Source organism: Plectrocnemia conspersa, unplaced genomic scaffold (genome assembly GCF_051122295.1).
Source record: "Plectrocnemia conspersa isolate PC_06_02 unplaced genomic scaffold, ASM5112229v1 ptg000002l, whole genome shotgun sequence".
Taxonomy (NCBI): Eukaryota; Metazoa; Arthropoda; class Insecta; order Trichoptera; family Polycentropodidae; genus Plectrocnemia; species Plectrocnemia conspersa.
In genome coordinates this window covers 12380996-12401762 of record NW_028277166.1, presented here as the reverse complement: position 1 = coordinate 12401762, position 20767 = coordinate 12380996, and the positions used below count along the sequence as shown (strand labels likewise).

The 20767-nt window shown below is 30.4% G+C and overlaps 2 protein-coding genes across 8 annotated transcripts in view; both read left to right on the top strand.

The window, feature by feature from the left end:
• The first annotated feature begins 7633 nt into the window (after positions 1 to 7633).
• Positions 7634 to 20767, top strand: part of gem (transcription factor CP2 like gemini) — a 69091-nt gene continuing 55957 nt past the window's right edge. For all 7 annotated transcript variants that reach the window (XM_088181537.1, XM_088181534.1, XM_088181531.1 and 4 more), the window contains exon 1: positions 7634 to 7776. The gene's annotated coding sequence lies outside the window, so the exon portion shown is untranslated. The remainder of the gene's footprint in view (positions 7777 to 20767) is intronic.
• Positions 8618 to 9754, top strand: LOC148237679 (tRNA-specific adenosine-34 deaminase regulatory subunit adat3). The gene has a single exon (XM_088181360.1). It carries the CDS (start codon positions 8618 to 8620, stop codon positions 9752 to 9754), a length of 1137 nt encoding a protein of 378 aa, XP_088037486.1.

Here is a 20767-nt window from a genome sequence, read left to right as displayed (position 1 = left end):
TGAAGAATCATATCTGTAACGGTTAACAACTAACAATATATTACAACCAATGCCAGATTATTTAAATTGCAGATTAAAATTAAGCAAAATTTTATTTTCTTAATACAAAACCCTAAAATTTATAACCCAAACTGGTTCATCAAATATTAGTCACTGTGTAATGAAATTCGTAATTTGAGTTGATTTACACCCGATGGAAGTTTATTTAAAAAGCGCAAACTTGAAAGCTGTTAAAAAACCTTTTCTGCCTTTGTCTTTTGCATAAATATTTTTCCAAAACATACGGATATAAAATTGGTCAAAATTTAAATTTGCTTCAAAAAATATTATCTATTTTACAAATTCCGGTATACTCGGGTTTTTTATTATTGACTTTTACTGTATATGTTTAATTATTTATAGCACTATTTGGTTTAAATTTAACAATGTCATATATAAGACTAAAAATAGGATATTATGATACTATTTAATATATATTAGTTTCTAAGCTATTTGATCATTATACGATATAATTGTCTACTGGAATTATTAAATGAATAATTACGCGTTGACAAGTCATTACCTTGACAAATCATAAAATATAATACACGCCCTTATTTTTATTAAAAAATATAATAATAATTTTAAGTAATTATTATTTTAGGCAATTATAATCAATGTGTGAATTTGATATTTACATATTCTTAATTGATGTTTCGTACATTACTGGAAAATAAGACAAGAAAGATATTGCTCTTCTTGAGAAATATATAGAAATAAAAAAAATACTAAATAATAGACACGTATACATTAAAAAACGATTTTTAAATTATGCCTAAATGTATTGTTTACAATATACAAATGTAAAGTACATCATAATATTTACACATTATATTAAACTCTGTAGTGAGATGAATCTTGACTTAGTTCGCCAAACAAATGTATTTGAAGTAATTAATTTAATATTGAATTTAGTTTATCTTAATTATTGGAAACTAACAAACGAAATTTTATTAATTACTAAAATTTGATATTATAAAAATAAAGTAAGAGTTTGTTAATAAATTAAAATAATATATTTAAAAATTAATCACAAATGACAAAAGTTACTCATGTGCAAGTTTACGTAAACGACGTAATTCGCATATTAAAAAAAATAATTTACGTGAGTTGAATTTCTCAGAGGTGCTCTTAAGTTGTCATATAATTTATTTTAGGAAAATAATTGATATTATTTTTACAAGATACGTTAAAAATATATTAAAGGTAAAAAATGTTATTTTGCAAACCTTGACAGGATTTCCCAATGTAAAATTTGATCAGACAGATACGTGGGTAAATATAAAAAATATGTAATGAAAACTATTTATCATTGTTAAAAAATTATACTGTTAAATTCTTTTTATATTTCGTTAAACCATATACACGATTACGATATAAACGTAATTTATCATTAGTGTAGGTGTGCTTACGCGTTATTGCATCGTTACATCCTAATTACTATTTCGTTAGAATATGAAAACGTTTCTAATCTCTATGTCAAATGTAATATCTAATGATATGAAACCTTTTAATGTAACACCTACCAATGTTTGTACTATTAATTGCCGCCGAGATTACAAGTATTTGCGATTAAAAACGTGTTCTATAGCGATGTAAAATGTCATCGGGTTGCTGAACAAAAAAGTCCTCACTCGCTAAATTGAAAGGCGAAACGTAAATGAAAAAAATGAGCTTTTTAATCAGTACAATGCGAAATGAATACGTTTTTAAAGCGCAAATATTGACGGCAGGCATACACGAGGAACAAAGGCGTAATGATATACACACATTATCGAGGGACTTGTCTGAAAAAAAAGTAATTCGCGTTCTTTTAAAATTCTCGTACCTCTCGCGTATTTGCTTAGGATTTTCTACAACTTCATTTTGACCACATTGTAACTGTGTCACATGTTCTCCTCCTCACTTAATTTGATTCTAACACCCCACGTATTGCACATGTATTATACATACATAGTGGTATCAACATAAACATGAGGAAGTGTAAACGTAATACTCATTACAAATTTAGAAATAAATTACAGCTTTGTAAGACTGTAAAAAAATTAAAATTAAAACGATATATTGTATATGTAAGGTTGTCTTGAAGCATGCTGTAATTTTTTATAGGAAAATTATCTTAATTAGTTGTAATTAAAATAATCGTAAACATATTATTGACGTGAAACAGGCGATTAAAATCAAAGTTACAAAGCATGTATAATCCTTACATATAATATAGTTAGATAAAAAACACATTGTAATGTAATTTATGTTATCTGATTTATTATTGATTACATTTTAATTAGTTATATTCCAATAACCGTTTTAAGATAATTGTATTTTTTTAGGAATTGATTAAATCACTTAAGCGATTATTCGTTTTCGAAATCGATGTTCTGAAAATAGTTGCAACACCTGAATTCTAAGTAAATGTAAATATACATCAACGGCCTTAACGGAAGGGTAAACCGATTTTTTTATCATTATTTATATTGCTGGTATTGAAGTATATACACATGTTATGTTATAAAAATGTAAGCATTAAAAAAGATATGATAAAATAGAACAATATTATTCTTTTTATAATGAATATTAAATAATGCATCACTTAATATACATTACAGTGAATTGAAATATTTTTTATGTAAACTATTTTCGTCTTATTTTGACAAAAGCAAAATAGAACTTGATCGAGATAACAATAAATGGTGTAATAGAAACAATCAAACTTCGTAAAGTTAATGACGTTTACGTGACCAAACATTGTCTTCTAAGTGCTTTATTATTTATGGGTTTGATACAACTTTTCTAAAGATACATATGCACTATATTTTGCTGAATAGCAACATATTGAAGAGTGAAAAAATATATTTGAAATTGATTATGTGAGGATCTAAAGTTCACTTTATCAAAATTAAAATGTACACGTTACATACATATACATACATTATATAACATTAATATAACACGCCACTTAGGGACATTTTAGTGTCGTCGTTTTCAGTAAGACGAGGTGGCCATTTTAAGCTGACACTTAGCTGAAGGTCTTACCGTGGAGGCAATTCGAAAGGCTGCTGTTTTAGTATAGAACGCCATTGACGTCCTGCTAAGTGGGTAGGTTTAGGGATGGTCGGCCAAGGACGAGAGCTTGGTGAATTTTGGTTTTGGTTAAGTCGAGGACGCCAAGCAATGAAAAATATAGGTGTGCTGACTCTGTACCGGTAGACTCAAAATCAACTATCCGGATTGGCGCACAACTGTTGCTATCCTTGGCGTCTGCCGAAAAAAATCTTGGTGACGCGCAAAAACGTTTGACAAGACAACGATCACAATATTCCTTAGAAGAGTCTTATGACAACTTTTCTATTTAAAGTAGTTCTAATAAACGTCAAACAAAAAGGGTATAAACTTTGCATTTGACTTCACCAGTTTATTACGTCTTACCGTATATGATTTTTTTTTATTTAATTATTTTAATCTGTCAGCACAAAACTCAACTTAAAATTGACTACAAGAGAAGAAATTATTTCTCAAGTCAATTCCTGACTTTGAGATTAATTTATTGTTATGGCGAATGCATAAATAAAGCCTTTCTTAGGCTTAGATAATTAAAATGATTTAAAAAAAGAAAACGCAAAATTTGTCTAATTTTTGAAGAATAGTTGTTCACTATTTATTTATTCTATTAATTTTAATGGTGAAATATAATCGTAAGCACACAAATGCTACATTATTTGCCATAATATTGAAAATTTGGATTTTCAATCTTTTAAAAAAAGTTTTTCATCACCAAAATAAAACTTTTTTTAATGTTAACGTACATACATCAAATCACATATAAGTTAAATATAGTTGTAATTGTTTCTCATGAAGTGCCTTAAATTACAATAACTGGAACTACGCATATCAAGAGATTAAACAAATCAACGTAACGGAAGTAATATAGCAAAATCTATGCCGGAAACCAAACGTTATTACGTGCAAGAAGATATTATACTAAGGTACTATCAGGGTTGTTACAACTATTCGCTGGTACCAAAAAGTACCGTTCATTAGAAAATATTACGTTTATTTTAATTCTTTGTATATATTGATTCTTTAAAAATGAAGTTTAGATATTATGGTCGACTTTCTTTTCGATTAGATGGTTCTTAATCAGAATATTATATACCTATAAACCATATTTTAATATAATTATTAAGGCGGACTTCTGCAAGCACATTAAATCTTCGAAAACGTTACAGTAATGTGAGTGTATTTTAAAAATCACGCCGCAAGTAATTTATACTATACTTCGTTTCATTTAACAGAGTCACTTTGAGACTTATCTCAAATTTCATTCCAACTACTTCATTGTTATTCCGATACTCTCAGCGCACGGACGTCTACAATTATTATCGCTATACATATATACGTGAACGATAATGATTGATAAATTATTTATTTTGCTAGCTTATAACTTTCACTATTTCAACATATAAAAAGAAAGTAACATTTCTAATTTCTCTAAATTTGTTTAAAATATAGAAAGGAGTAATGATAAGTATATCGAACGTATATCTGCACCTTGTACTTTAACGAAAATTGGTGAGGCGTACATTCAAAATGGTCATCTCTTTTTCACTTTAGAATAATGACGAAATATATAGACTTAAGGTGACTCTGTTAAAAAAAACAAAGTATAGATCCATTTAGCAAGTCTTCTCATTCATTGAGATTTATCGTTTTAACCATTTCCATTCCATACCCTCTGTGCCTAACACAATTATTTACAGCTAGTATATAGTTAATTTGTAAACGTTACATTTTGATATTTAGTAGTAGGAGAATACAGTTATATAGTAAATAAATAAATAATGTAAACTTAGCTGTTTATATCTTGACCTTTCTCTTTCTCCATGCATAAAGCTATTTTTATTTGGCGTGATTATCATCTTATAGGGCTCTGATAAATTGAAAACTGGACGTTCTTCTATTTTATTTTGAAGGGTTGCGAAGTCAGTCTCGCTACTCTTCTAAAACATATTTTTAATCTGATAATCACAATTATCTTAATAAGGATTCGGCGATAACTAAGCGCAATGTACAAAATATACTTTACATTTTCGTCAGTGGTTGATGTGCCAGCTCACCGTTCTCTCTCGTTATCATTGACTTATTTACAGCTCTCTTTGAAACGTTGTACCGTACATAGTCCATTCGTGTGGACATATTAACCTCGCCAAAAGCCTTCTTCAACATTTGCACCAATTATATTTATTTTAAAATATTGCAAAGTATTTTAAAAATAAAGAAATCACCGAGCGTGACAAAATGCGTCGTCAATCACAAACTACGCGTAAACTATGACTGAAAATGTAATGGAAAGATGAGCGCATAACTTATTATTTAAATTATCCTCAAAATAATTCATAATGTTAAAAAAATATAATGTTTCATTAGCAGTGCAGTTTAAAAACATTTGAACTGCTGTTTTCTTTGAAGGTTTACTTGATAAAAAATAATATTATTAAATAAATATAAATTACCATTATCGTTGAAAATGCAATTAACTGCGCAGCGCACATATGTTTGTCCATAACTTAATTAATTTGTCTCCTAGTGTCTGATTAATTATTTTATTTATAAATTTATGAAAAATCCATAATGTCAATTATTTGGATAACTTAGAGGTTCTTTAAGTTTAAGCTTAATTAGCTGATAGGTTAATCCAGCCCTGTACCTCCGATATTTAAAACTTTATGACAATGTTTGACGAATATTGCAATGAAAATGTTCATAATACTTATTAATAGGGCAAAATGCAAAACTCGTACCTAAATGTTAGCAAATAAAAATAAATTTATAAAACTAATACATTACTTGTTTTAGTTGAAATTAATGTAACATCTTGTTTGATAGAATGCGACGAATAGTATTTTAATGATGTTCGTCTGAAGTTTTTGTTCTAATTTGTATGTTTCATACGAGAAAATGTTGCTCGCAAATATACTACGTACTTTTTAAAAGAGACAGCACTTACATGGCATGTTAGTAGATGCAGAATGTTTATCTTATGGCAGATATAATTTATAAGAGTTCAATAAGGATTCTTGAATAAATATTACTTTAATTTCTATTACAAATATTTAATTTCTAAGTTTGCAGGCAACGGTCGATGTCAACAGAGAATGGAGTAACAAATACAGTAAAATACATTTGATGTTTTAAAGTCCCGGGAAAAATAAATTAGTACCGTGCAGTTATATCTTTAACGAAAAATAGTCTATCCTGGTCTTATTTTTATTATAAAACAAACGTGTTTTTGGAAATAATTAATATTGTGCAACAATCCGAATACTATTTAAGTGCAGTTTATATAATTACGTTTTGGCATACGAGTTCTCAATCCGTGTCTTCATCCGAAGAATCAAGTCTGTCGTTGGTTTACGGCTCTTCTTTGTTTAACGTACAAGTGGTTTCCACAAGTCAGTCCATTTTTTGTGGTGTACTCTTTTCGTACACTATTTTTCTGATTTAATTTTGAGTTGATGTGTAAGCTATGCTAAAAAAATATTTATTTACATTTAGCTGTCTATATTTTGCATTTTTTTATTTTAATAATAAAAAAATACAAAATATATATTTAATATAACAAGGCAGTTTTTTGAAATGAAATGATTGAAGAAGAACAATAGTAAATTAAAAAAAACTACAGTAGTTTTGTGTCAGAATATAAAAATAGCAAATAAAAAATTATAATTTAAAAATACAGACATGAACGCATCTAGCGACAAAATGCTCACGTGGCATTAGAAAGGTTAACACACAATTATCACAACATTGGAAATATGATTCCGGAAAGCGAATTGATTGTAAATATTGCTTAATATTGGAATCCTTATAAATTACTTCTGGACATTTTTAAAATTTAACTATGATTCAACATTAGTAGATTTTACAAAAGGTCTAATTCACAGAAAAAATAGTTCATTTATACGTAGTTATTTTATCGTTTGCGAATTTTCTTGGGCTTCTTTCATTTATCACACTAAAAATTGAAATTTTGTTTAAAAATACAGCAGTCCTATTTCGGGTTGTTTTTTTTTTTTTATTAATAAACGTATTTTCATTATTATTGTGTGCGTTTACGTGATTGTTTAGCAAACACTTCACTATTATCACGAAACATAGAATACTTTTCTACTAATTAGTTCGCTGTGAAGTGAGGGAACGCGCATGAATAACCAGCGATAGTGGGAACGATTTTGACGCATGTTATCATTATATATTTTTCATGTTAACCTTTTATTCGCAACGTACTTGTATTTTTCTATATAAAAACCCATTATTATCTATTGCACAAAATGTATTCATTTAAAAATAATGATTTTTGTACGTAATTCGCCTAGGGCAACGCTTGTACGGCGAATGTGCGCGTTTCAAATTGAACTTTGGCGCAATATTGATTTAGTGCTATTATTTTTCTTGACATTTTCCAACCATTTTCTCTCGCGTCGTTTGACGTTTGCTTCAGCAGGTGACTGTTTTACCGACGCCACTTTGTTTTTTCTTCTTTGACGGCCGCTAGATGGCAGCGCTGTTGTTTTAATTGTCGGTCATGTGAACATATGTTTTCGTCTTTGCCTACAAGTGTCTGTACCAGTGTTAAAGTCGGTCGTTGCCTTCACAATCGCATTTTTCAACAATTCGGCCGTTGGTAGCGAGCAGTTTGACGAGCCGCAATGAAAACGTGATCTATACGAACAATTGCAGGTAAAAGATATATTATTTACGTTGCTACGATATTGCACGACCGTTATTAAACGTTCGATTATGACCATTTATTGTACGATTTAAAAAATCTATGTATCTATAGTGACGCGCGAACGACGCAATAAAATGTAAATAAATAATTCTAACCTAAAATGTACAATGTGTCATATTGAATTCTTTGACACATTTCAATTAGAACTAAAGCACTCGATTTGCGGCCATGATAAATTTTACAATAGACATTCGCGATTAAAAATTAATATAAATAAAAAATATATTAAAAGTGGAACGATAATTTTATTACATTATCGTGACAAATCCCCTTACTGATTGTATAAATATTTATAATATATCCGTCATACTACCCCCCTTTGTATTTTTATTGCAACGTTATTTTAAAGATGATTATTTATTTTCATTAAATCATTAAAAAAATCATGGAACTCATGTCCAAATTGTTACAATTTTACAATTAAAAAAATGTCAGCGTTGATAACGACGCTCAGTAAACAAGCTCATTATTTTGTCATAAACACAGCGTCTTTTTGTATGATCGTTCACGATCATTATCAAATTACGTGAAAATCTTCAAGAATACACGAAGAGTACGTTTTTAAATTTATAATCGAATAAATAAATTTGAATTGCAGTTGCACCGTACTAAATAAATATTTCAAATTTATAAAACTTTTAAAATATAAAGGGCGAGCTCAATATGCAATGCTTATCTCGGTTAGTTCGTCCATAATATATTCTCAACGCCCGCAAAAACAACTAATCCCGATTGAAATCATCTACTTTCAGAAGTGCTCAAGAAGAAACCTATTGAATTATCAAGAAAATGTCTGAACCAGCAACGAAGAAATTAAAATTAAATTTCGATTCATTGAGCAGCGGAGTGCAAGAGAATTTGATTAAAATGAGAGAATCGAAGCATAATCTGAAGCCTATATTGCACATTGATCTAGTGACGGAATGCCCTAAAATAGATTTTTATGTTGCAAGAATAAGAGATAAAAGAATGACTTCTAAGCTCATATCAGAGCTGACCGTTAAAATGCCGTTGAAAGAGCACAATTATCTAAAACGGGTGAGAAAGAATGAGATTCTATTGTGTCCCTGTCAAGATCATTCAAAAGATGATTTAAAAGTCAAATTGATTGATTTAGAATTAATGTTAGATGACTTATCTATCGTTGAAGTAGTATCAAAAGAGCCTATTTTGAAATGGCAGAATGAATTAGCGCAGAAGATGTGGCCTTGTAACTTTCATACGAGAAAAGAATTGGAAAAATTGGCCAGCGGAGAATATTTTGATAGAGAAGAGTTGATAAAGCATCGGACGTACATGGCAGCGGCTTACGAAGTTGGACTATTGTTTGAAAAAATGTATAAAATTGAACACAGTAGAGAATATGTAGATGAAAATATGAAACTGATAAAATTATTAAGAGGCGTAGTTATCGTAGATCCCAAAATTGATTCTGTGGTTGCTGTCGGATACGATAGAAGATTTATAAATCCGTGTCAGCATCCGATTATGATTGCTATTGATAATGTGGCGAAAAGTCAAAATGGTGGAGCGTGGAGCTATGCAGATGTTTTCAGCGGTGATGTAAAACTTGAGGATGGCTTAGTTTTGAATGGGATACCCGATGTAATGCTTCAAATGATGCAGAACAAATTTCCGTCGTTAAAATTTGGAGCACGGATGTCTAAGCAGAAGAATAGAGATATTGATGCTAGCGAAGATTTGGACGATTGTGGTCCTTATATATGTACGGGATATAATGTGTATGCAACTAATGAGCCTTGTATAATGTGTTCTATGGCTTTAGTTCACGCTAGAGTATCTAAAGTTTTTTTTGGATTGGAGAACTCAGAATATGGAGGCGTTGTTTCAAAGTGCAAGTTGCAAAACGTGAAAGATTTGAATCATCACTATGATGTGTTTAGTGGATTTTTTAATAATACATAATATGCTTAAAACAATAACAAGAATTTTATTAAAAATTACCCTAATTCTTCTGCTTGTGATGTATTTTAATTGAGAATGTTAGGTAAGGTCATATGTGACCCGAAGTTTTAAGGGTTATCTTAGACTTCAAAGTGTATGTAAACATAGATAATAAAAAAATGGAGGCCAACGAATTGACTACTGTGTGTTTTGTAATACGTTAGTCCAACAAAAAAGATTAAATGACACTTTTAGAGTGAAAAAGAAAAATATAATATTGTAATTCTTACCATAGAATGTTATCAATTGCATTAAATTTAATCTGTAACAAACTGGTTTGTAGATTTATATGATTTAAAAATATATTTTTTGATAAGCTCTTAAATAATAAATTTAAGATTTGTCGTCTACTTAATCTTTATCATTTCTAAAGATTGATTTAGATTAATCTAATATAAAAAAACTAAATTAGAAAATATGGATTTCGCTGCCATACAAAAATCTCTAGAGTTGTAGAGCTGGTTGATCGACAATTGAGTTTTAGCATTGCTATTTTTGGAGTTGCGATTTTCAACTATAGACTGTAGAGTGCCCTATAGAGTCACGATTGCGTTCTTTATTCTGTTTTTGACGATAGTTACGAGGAGCTGGAACATTTATGTAGGATGGTGAACATTTCTTTTAGGTGTGCATAACTATAATTTTTGTTTATCGTTTTTATTCTTACAAAATTTTTCATACTCATTTGTAATAAGAATGAATGTGTATATGTATGAATTGTATATGAGTGCATGTTTGAATATTAACTGATTGGTAGTAATATTAATTTCTAATAAATAAATAGAGATATTATTATTATATTTATATATTTAAATTCTACTTTGATGACTAATACAGGTTGTGAATATAAATTAATTACAGCGAAATGTCTTCTAGAAATAAGCTCTCAATTTAGTTTGGAAAATAGATCGTTTTCTACTGCAAAGCTCTTTTATACATACATCGGGCTTTTATTGTATTAATGCAAACAATGATGTTTGTATACAATTAAGTTTTTGTGCTTTATTTCGCTAATCAAATATTTTCAATTACGGTTTTTTGAACGTAAGGGTTCCGAGAAAAGTCGATCGGGATCAACAAATCGTTAAAATCTGACCTTGCACAGTTTTCGATGTGTTTTTCTCAATATCGAGAAATTTTAGCAACAACTCCGGCTCCATTATCTGTAATGTAAATTAAGTTTCACAACATCGATACGTTGTGCAAATTGATTTTTCGCAATAACTTTCCGCCGTTGCCGGCATTATATGTACCTTTATAATATACTAGTAGACAGTGTGTAAGGCGAGTTTTCACCGTGGAAACGTACGATACAGGTTTTCCTATTTATAAGCTTTTAACGCGGAAAACCTTATGACGCAATATGATCTTTTCGAACAAACGTGCACTAATCGGCGTTAATTATTGGTAGTTTTCTATTATGAATCATATAATTTACACTATATATACGTAATTAGCCGAGATTTGAACCACAATTTTCAGCCGAGTTGCTAACCATAAGGAAATTTTTACACGTGATGCAATTTTTATTATGCGTGGCTTGTTCGAAAAGTTATTGAACATAACTGTGGTTTTCTTACATTTATCCAATATTTTTTGCGAAGCACGTACACCTCTCAAATACCGTTTTTACTTCTTCAAAAAGATCTGATGTCTTCGCTCGTAGATTTTAATTGTTTTTAATACAGTCGAATCTTCATGCTTCCAAGACAGGATTGGGTCTGATTTTATATTAGATACTAGGATTTTCACCCTCTGTTTAGAAGTAGTGTACAGATTTTTTATTATATTTTTAATTTTAAACAATATTTCAGTGTGCATTTTTAGTAGGAATATGGACAGTTTTACTAGACCATGATTTTCTACTTAAATTTTATTTATTATTCTCCTTAAATTTTATTTATATTTTCTCCTTAAATTTTATTTATTAAATATTGCATATTGTTGCCTCTATTTTTATTTGAACTATTGTAATTTCGGCTGCTTGTAAACACGATTATGGCTAAAAGCCAGAAACGTAATTTATAACTTGTATAAAACTAAATTATTTTTGAAATAAAGATTTTAAAAACAAAAACAACTAGACCATGATTGACGCAAAGAGGGAAGCAGCGGCTTTCTCGATGCTTGTCAGTGAGTGCTCAGTTGAAGTTCTTGATGGGCGCTGTGTATCCGTTTTTATACACATGGCTTTAGCTGTGGCGTTTGTTAACCGCCACATGAATTCGTTTGCCAAGTTTTCAAACGGCAGTTGAAATTAAATAATTGCGATGCAAATATTTTCGAGATTTATGACTGCACCTAAGCTGTGTAACATAGGCACTTGCAAAAAGTAGATGGACGGCATAAAAAGGATCTCACAATCGATTAATCTCTTCATTGTGAGAATATTTTCAGACCTAATATCTGCTGGTATGACAAAAGGGACATCTAAAATGCCAATGTTTATGACTTAATAGCGTATTATTATTGAGCAAATGAAAATTGCGTACAGCGAAAATTTCAAGCAACAAAAATTCTGAATTAAATTCTGAAAAATCAATATACACATACATATATTTATGAATACGTAAATATATATAAAAAATAATGTCTGTATATATTATAATTTTAATTTAAAAATATCTAAATTGATTTAATTTTTTTTAAAATAATTTACAATTATATTAGTAATTTACATTGGTATAATACACTTACATTTTCTATGATTATACAAAATTTTACTTAAAAATAGAGAAAAATATTAAACAGTTGGAATTAAAAGTAAAATATATTTGCCAATCAAACAATCACATATGTTCAGAATTTTCGTTTTGTGGAATTTTCGTGTGCACAATTTTTGTTTGTGCAATAATCCGGTCACTTGGGAAATTATGAAGTTTTTTCTCCATCAAGTTGGTTTTTAATAATTTGAGTTTCATTTCGAATGTTTTATTTTCTGAAAATGTTTGATGAATTCATTTTCTTTTGCTAGTGTTAAATTTAAATTGTTCCTGTGAAATACGATATCTAGCAAAAACGCTATTCCGAATTTACCAGTTCTGGTATTTCTTTACCCTTTTCCATCATAAATACACATATTTCATCTTTTAGAAAAAATAAACGCTTTTTCATAATAACTTTACTGAGCCACCTGACATTTGTTTAATATATAATATCTTCATATTGTGCTTCAATCTCAATTATAAATTCGGACCACCACGGTAAAACCTCGTAATGTCCAGATGAAAAAACAATCCTTGTGTACTTTAAGAAATTCATAACAATGTGTTAAAGCACGTCATTATTATCCTTATAAATATAGAAAATCCATACACTTTTGTGCATTATGCTTTACGCAAACAATACGCCATCGGGCGACAAAAAAAGACCACTGATATTCAATCCTTATTATTTGACCTTCGAAAAGTGTTCATCTAGCAAATTTCAATCTGTCAAGGCGTGGATATATTTCGTTGGTCGAAGATATCAGCACAACAATTGATTGTCTGCATTGTTGTGATTCGCCGGAGACCTCCCCAACCGACGGTATAAAAGGTTGACTCCAGGAGAGCAGACAGACGGCAGGAAGACGAAGCGACAATCAGACGACAAATGACGACGAGACAAATTAAGGAAACGACGTTCCTGCGAAGAGACGCTCCAGAGATAACCCAGAGAGAGCCCTGCGAGTCAAGATGAGCAACAAGGGATATTAGAGGACCATTCCGAGGACATCTTCCACTGCCAGCTTCTCCAACGGCGCTTGAAGAAAAGCACACAAAACTCTACAATAGTTCGTATTGGTATATATTATATATGTAATTCTAAATAAATTGTTACCAGCTTTCCGGCGTCTATTTCTGGCTGCAAAGTCACACCCATTGGGCCTCAAAACCCGAAAGTACAATAATATCAATAAATTGTTCAATTTTTACCATCTTCAAAAATAAAACATGACGATGATTCAGTGCTACTTAACCCAATTTGTGAAATTCGAGCAGATACACCAGATTTGTTACCACTCATGTTCAACCTTCCACCCGTGGTAATACTCCATCAAAGTCTCCTACTGTAACCCCAACTAATATATTGTTTCTTTTACTCTCAAAAATATATATTTTACCTTAGTTATTTCTTTAAAACTAACGGGAGACACAATTTCTTTAAACATATTTATATATTTACGAGATATTTATGTTAGTTTTTTTTATAAGCTGATATTTTTTTCATATTCTTCAAAACGAGCTGCTTACTTCAGCCCTAGTTCTAGCTTTTTTTTTCGAAGTTAGGAAGGGATAGAAGAGGAAGGGTATTACTTTTCTTCGCTTTCCCAATCATAGTCTTGTATTGGCTAAGATCATACGTACCGAAAATAAATTAAAACATTAGTATATAATAAAATTATTTATCTACAACTTCAATAAAAATATAGTAAGAAAACTGTCATGACTTGCCTTCAAAATTTTATTTTGCTAATTTTACTCAAAAAAGTATAATGTAGCTTTCATGTGAATATAGTTTTCTATATAGTGAGTCTGTTCTTAATCAACTTTATTGTTAAAAACGAAGCCTTCGTATCTGCTCTGTCATTTTACTTATTTATTTTGGGCATTTAACTTATGATGTGTCTAAGAATGAAACTACATATCTTTATTTTTTACATAGCTTTGACAAAACCAAAATTGAAAACAATCAAGATAAGAACCATTGACGACATGGTAACATATAATCTACATAAAGTCATGGCCAATCCCGTGACCGAATGTTATGATTTGTTTTTATTTGTCCGATTATGATATATATTTTTGGCACAAGCCTGCATTTGAAGTCATATATACAAATGTGTAATTTATTTGATCTTTAATGTCTGTTCTGCTCTATTTTTCCAGATATATAGTACAAATATCATACATAATGGTCATGTCATTATATACGTCATAAAAAATCAAATTATTTTATTACTTTTATTTTCAGTATTTTTTAATAATATCGAATCTTTATGCTAACACTACTCATGCGTGAGCGTAAAAGAGCAGGCGCGGGGGCATTGTCGTGGTGGATTAATCAAATGTGTGTCTCCATTTTTTAGACCCTTTTTATGAAGTTTTAGCACAGTTCCGTCCGGCGAAAATCGCCGGGCAAAATGTTCAACCTGTTTTTCGTCACTTTTGTTTTTGTCGTATCTTTTTCCTTTAATCTTTTGACGAGTCTACGTAAATTTGTTTCGTTATTTTATCAGACTTAGTAATTGATTTGTTCAATAAAAAGGAAAACGTAGTGTTGATAAGATGCCCCTGAAAATCGCAAATAACTCGTTAACACGCTATTTTAAAAGTTCGGAAGCTTTTTGCACGTCCTATTTATTAAATTATTAATAGAAACAACTATTTATTTACGTATTCGTTTACTTTCGTAGTGCTTAAAACATATTTACAAAGACTTCTCCACTCGTTATATCGTGCACTAATATAATGTTATCGCAATCAAAATATAAAGTCTGGCTGTGATTACCGCGCTCACCTGATAAAGTAGCATCACTGTTAATTATTTATATTATACGTGTACGTACATACGTATTTACGTTGTGTGTATCATGTCATATGTCATGAGTGGGCTGTATCATTATCGTATTTCACACGTTACGGTTATGAAATTGTTTCCGATTTACGTATTCGCGTCTCGTCGATTGACAAAACGTGTTTCGCTCGTGACGTCGATTTTTTTACACGAAATTTTCAATAAAATCGCACATTGTTCTTGAAAATACCCATTGACGGACGCGTGTATGCAAATCCTCGGATCTTTGTTTTATCTAGAACACATCAGACACGCACCCTTTTTATATATTTAAAAAAAAAAACTAAATTTTACAAACGTAATATAGTCACTGAATACATAAAAAAAGTTAAACCCGGAAAAATAAAAACAAAATAAAGGCCAACATTTAGTCACCTGATGAGGTATATGACGTATGACAAAATATTTTTAGCAGGTAGTTTTAACTGGTGTTCTAATATACTACTAACGAATCTGTTTCTTTTTATTTACTGATTGAGTAAAAAAGGTTTGCAGTCTAATTTTTCAGTCTGAAAAAGCGACCGCTCTGCAGAGTTCCATGTTTTCATTTTACATTTGCCATTATATAATTTATTATATACATATATTTTATTATCTAAATGCTTTATAAATGATGCAAAATTGTGTTGAAAAAAGTGAAGGTCAAAGAGCGAATATCTATTTATTAAATCAGATCAAGGCTGTTCAAAATACGTTAAAACGGCTCAGTAAATATGGTACATATGTTAGAGTGAAAGTGTATTAACAGTGAAGTTTTATTTTGGCTTGTATAAATAGAATTATCAGCCAGTAAAAATGTATCAAAAAATTGATTTACAATAAAACTGTACAAACCCAAACCTAACCTAAGCGAATTAACGTAATGAAAGTTCAAAAACTATACTTAGTCTTAGACATTTCCATTTGATTTTTTAAAACTCGTTAGGTTAGGTTTGGGTTTGGACAACAAATAGACGTTTTGCAACTGTTAAATTGAGTTTCATCGTCATTTTAAAGTAGCACATAATTTAACTAGTACCGGGAAAAATGTATTCGGATGATTTCACTGACAGGCTTGTGAAAATATAATTCAATTAGTAATACATGAATATATATGTATGTATATCCAAGAAACTCGAAAAGATCGAATGAAAACTGACCAGCAAAATAATGAGTTATATATTGTGAGTGGAAGAAACACGAAAATATGACTTGAAATTATATAAAAACGTGTCATTCAGAGAAAAATATAAATATAGTCTTGAAATGGGATTAGGAAATAAACTATACTAACTGACAATATACATACGTAAATACAATATATGATTCAACGTCACCAGTAATATATGTATGTATGTAATTATTCAATTATTACATATACAGTTTGAGAAATGCTGGCCAACGATTACGCAATTTGTTTACGGTGATGAATTCAGTGACTCAGCGTGCATGTCCGAAGTGTAAAACTGATACATACATAAATATGTGTATATTCCCTACCAGAAACTTGAAGAAGTGCTTTCTTAAGTGCACTCGTCGACGCGACTCTAGAGAATCATATCTCAACATACCTTATAGGATTGAAAAATAAAAATCGAGTGCAAGCAACTGAGTGCAACAATGCAGTGGAATTCGCTTATTGTGATAACTATGGAATCTCTAGCTTGTGGTGACAATAACCAGCTGATAACCTTGAGTATATTATAAAAAATAAGAACTGATTTTAAGAACTACAAATAATGTATTTTTTTTATTAAAAATAAATTACAATTCCACTGTATTTATGAAAATAAATTTGTGATTTTAAAAGTTTATTGTCAATTTTGTGAATTAATTGAACAGTCTTGGCGGGCCCTCATTTGAATACATGGAGGGCCGTATGTGGCCCACGGGCCGCAGGTTGTTTATTGCTTGACTGTTTCAGAGAAACATGTGGTCTGGAACTCTAGCATTTTTCTGTTTGGTCAACTGTAATGAATACTTACTGGAATCGATAGTTTGATTCAGTGGCAGTAGCTCGTATAAAATACTCTTACAATGAGCTTCTTGACCATCCCAAGCTTTAGTAAATGTCTTAAAACAGTAGTGGCAGAAATGTTAAGTGCCCGAGTAATCTCACGTGTATTAAAATTACTAAGCGATGTTTCGCCACCAAGCTAAGAAAATGGTACAAAATAAATCTTATATATAATACATATAGTGTAAAGAGATTAATTGTTTTATATTTCTCGGATATATTGGCCATTATTCTTTACCGTCACATTTTAGATGTTTCTATTCTTAACATATCTAAAAGCCAATTACTCTGAGAACATCAAAGGTTTAATGCGCTGCTGAATTTCACGTATAATGTATACGTTCTCAACTTTTGACTGTGAAAGCTCTGACAACTCATTGAATTGTTGTTTAGCCAAACTCTAAAGTTGCTCAGATGAGCCAAGAGTTACATTTTTGTGAATTTCTTCACATTGTCCTATCCCGTGTGTCGTTGCGCGTCGACACTCTTGATCTCTCAGGTCAATTGATCCGCCAATGACTGTCCCGTTTTAATTTGCCCAAACGCGTCATCGGCAATTACCGTGGCAAATTGTCCGGCCGCCATATAGTATGTGTGTATGTGCGCATGTGTTTTCACATATTAAATATTGCCAATATCGAACGTTCATTGGAGTGCATCGTAAATCAATGGACTACGTGTTAAATTTGTCCGTCGAACTCAATTGCGGCTGAGTAGGGCTGACCCTTTGTCGACGGACAAGTATGCGAAGAAAATAATTGTTAGTCATGAAATGCTATTCCGGGTTCAGGCGAAGGCGAGAAGGCTTGAAAAGCAACCCTTAATGCATACAAAGCGATGAATTTCACTACAGAGTAAAAAACAACGTTTCTTTCCTTTGTGAGAAAATTTAAATTGCCTTTTTTTCTACCAGTTTCCACTGTAACGTAAGAAAGTATTCGAACGAGATACTTACCTCCTTTTATTTTTACATTTTTGCGTTGCAAATTCAACATCTGTCTTTTTTACTTAACTTACATTCACATGTGTGGATTGACTACTATAATAGAAAATTTGCTATAAAATCCGAAATTGGATGTCATTCATAAACATGTTATAAATTATTATGGTATCAATGATTAGTTTGCTTATAGATCAAGTTTTCTCTTTTATGGTTTACTTATGCTGTAATTTAGTATAAATTTGTAGAAGTACTTTATAAATAGTTGTTGTTATTAAACATACTACATTGATGCTTATTAACTAATAAATTGATGAATATAGTACATATAACTTGATTTTAAAAAATATATAAAAATATGTTCTTTTCGAATGAATTAAGAAAATCTTTAATGTTTAATTATAGATCTTTTCCTTGACTGTCTCACGCCAGGTTGATGATTTTTTTTATTCTAAACAATATTTCTTTTAGTTAAAAGAAAATGTATTATAATTATTAAAGTTATTGTCATTGTTTTATTATTTAATTTTATATAGATAAATATATAATATTTTAATTTCATAAGTAAAAATATAAAAAAGATCGGTATGTTAACTGAGGGTACATAATCGCAAATATATCAACGGCTCAGTGAAATTTTTCATTTCAATTATTTTTTTACAATTTTACTGTATAATCAGTTAACTGAATAATCGAACTATATCCTAGTATTATATACCGGTATGATGATGCATGTGTAAGAAATTATTAAGCATTTATTTATGTACTAATTTTAACATATTTATTATTTCACCTACAACTTCATAAACGTTTCACGCGGATCTCTATCACTCATCAGAATATAACTATACCAATTTAAATTAAGCTTGTTGAAATTATATTATATTGTACATTATTTACAATTCATAAAAAACAGATGTGTCTAATTGCCAGACTTTTTTGTTTGAAGTAACATAACAACTGTAAGGTTGAGGTGGTGGATTAAAAAAAACATAATTTAATATATACAATATAATAAATGCCAAAAACTTATTTTAGACGCTGAATTGATTTGACATATTTTTGTTCATATGTAAAAATAATAATTTTTATATTGCCTGTTTTAAATGAGTTATTAAAAAAAACTATATATCTTATCTATGGAATAACACCTCGAAGCGAAATGAGTTTTCACAAATTTGGGGTCCAGATTTGAACAATGTTTGCAACACGATGGTGCACACCTGGATAATGTTATTTATAAGATATGATTTTCATGAATGTGTACTTTATTGTGAATTAAAATAAATTCGATATGATTCAGTTTTTTTTTAATTACTTATTCCAAATTGCTCATCTTTATGGCCCACCATGTACAACACTTTTTCGAGCGGTGCATATTTTAATTTATTTTTTATTAAATAGGCTTCCCAAATTTATTTATTTATTGCGTAACCTAACAGGTTACCCCAATGCGTCATGATGGTTGAAAACAATACATTGTATTATTTCAATACACAAAAAATATAATTAAAATAATACATAGAAAAAAGCAAACAAAAATAATCATAAATTATTGAAATGATATGATACGGACCAGCTCCTCGTAGCTGACATTAGACAGATCAATGTCAATGTCAGCGTAGGAACCTCCACTTGCTCTCAAAAGTGATTCCGAGATCTTTAGAAGAAGTTTCTCTAGTCAAAATATTCCCACCGAGATCACAGAAATAAACTGATGACGAACGGGATCGAGAAAATGGCACAGTATGGCACTTTCAGATACTAAAAAGCAGACGGTTAATGGAAGGCCATCTCCATAGAGAGTCCGCAATAGATCGAATGCATTTATACATTTTTAATGATCTGCGTACAGAAGAAAACTTGAATTTGTAACTGCCGTATTTATATCATTAATAGATAACATAAAGAGTAGAGGGCCTAGATTGGACCATTGAGGAACACCCGAAGGTGTGAAATACTCTTTCGACAATGGTACAAAAGGTCGGTGACTGCAGAACGATGTGGATGAAACCTGTGTTGTTGATCTACTAGCGCTTGCCGACAGTGACAGTGATTGTGTATATATATGTAAATAATTATATCAAACAACTTAGCAGATGCCCAAGAGGCGGTGACCGGTCTGAAGTTTTCGATGCACGATTTATCACCTTATTTTTCTACCTGTGTAACTTTCGTTCATCTCCACAAATCAATAAAGCTTTTAGCGACAAACTGAAAATGAATCAAAGAGGTCAAGGAGATTAAACTGACAGTCATTCTATATAATGTCAAGAATAAAGTCACACGATTTGAGCTTCTCAAAACCGTACTTCATGTGTAAAAAGTCAATTTCGTTTATGGTTAAAACGGACGACAAGTAGGATCGTAAGTTCAGATTGTCTCTATTATGATTGGGAGCTAAATATGATTCGATTGGCAAAAGCATCAGTGATATCTTCGTTTATCATTTATTCCATCGCGATGAATCACCAAAACC

Excerpts from the sequence above, each read along its gene's own strand:
- LOC148237679 (XM_088181360.1), top strand. The coding sequence starts at position 8,618 with ATGTCTGAACCAGCAACGAAGAAATTAAAATTAAATTTCGATTCATTG.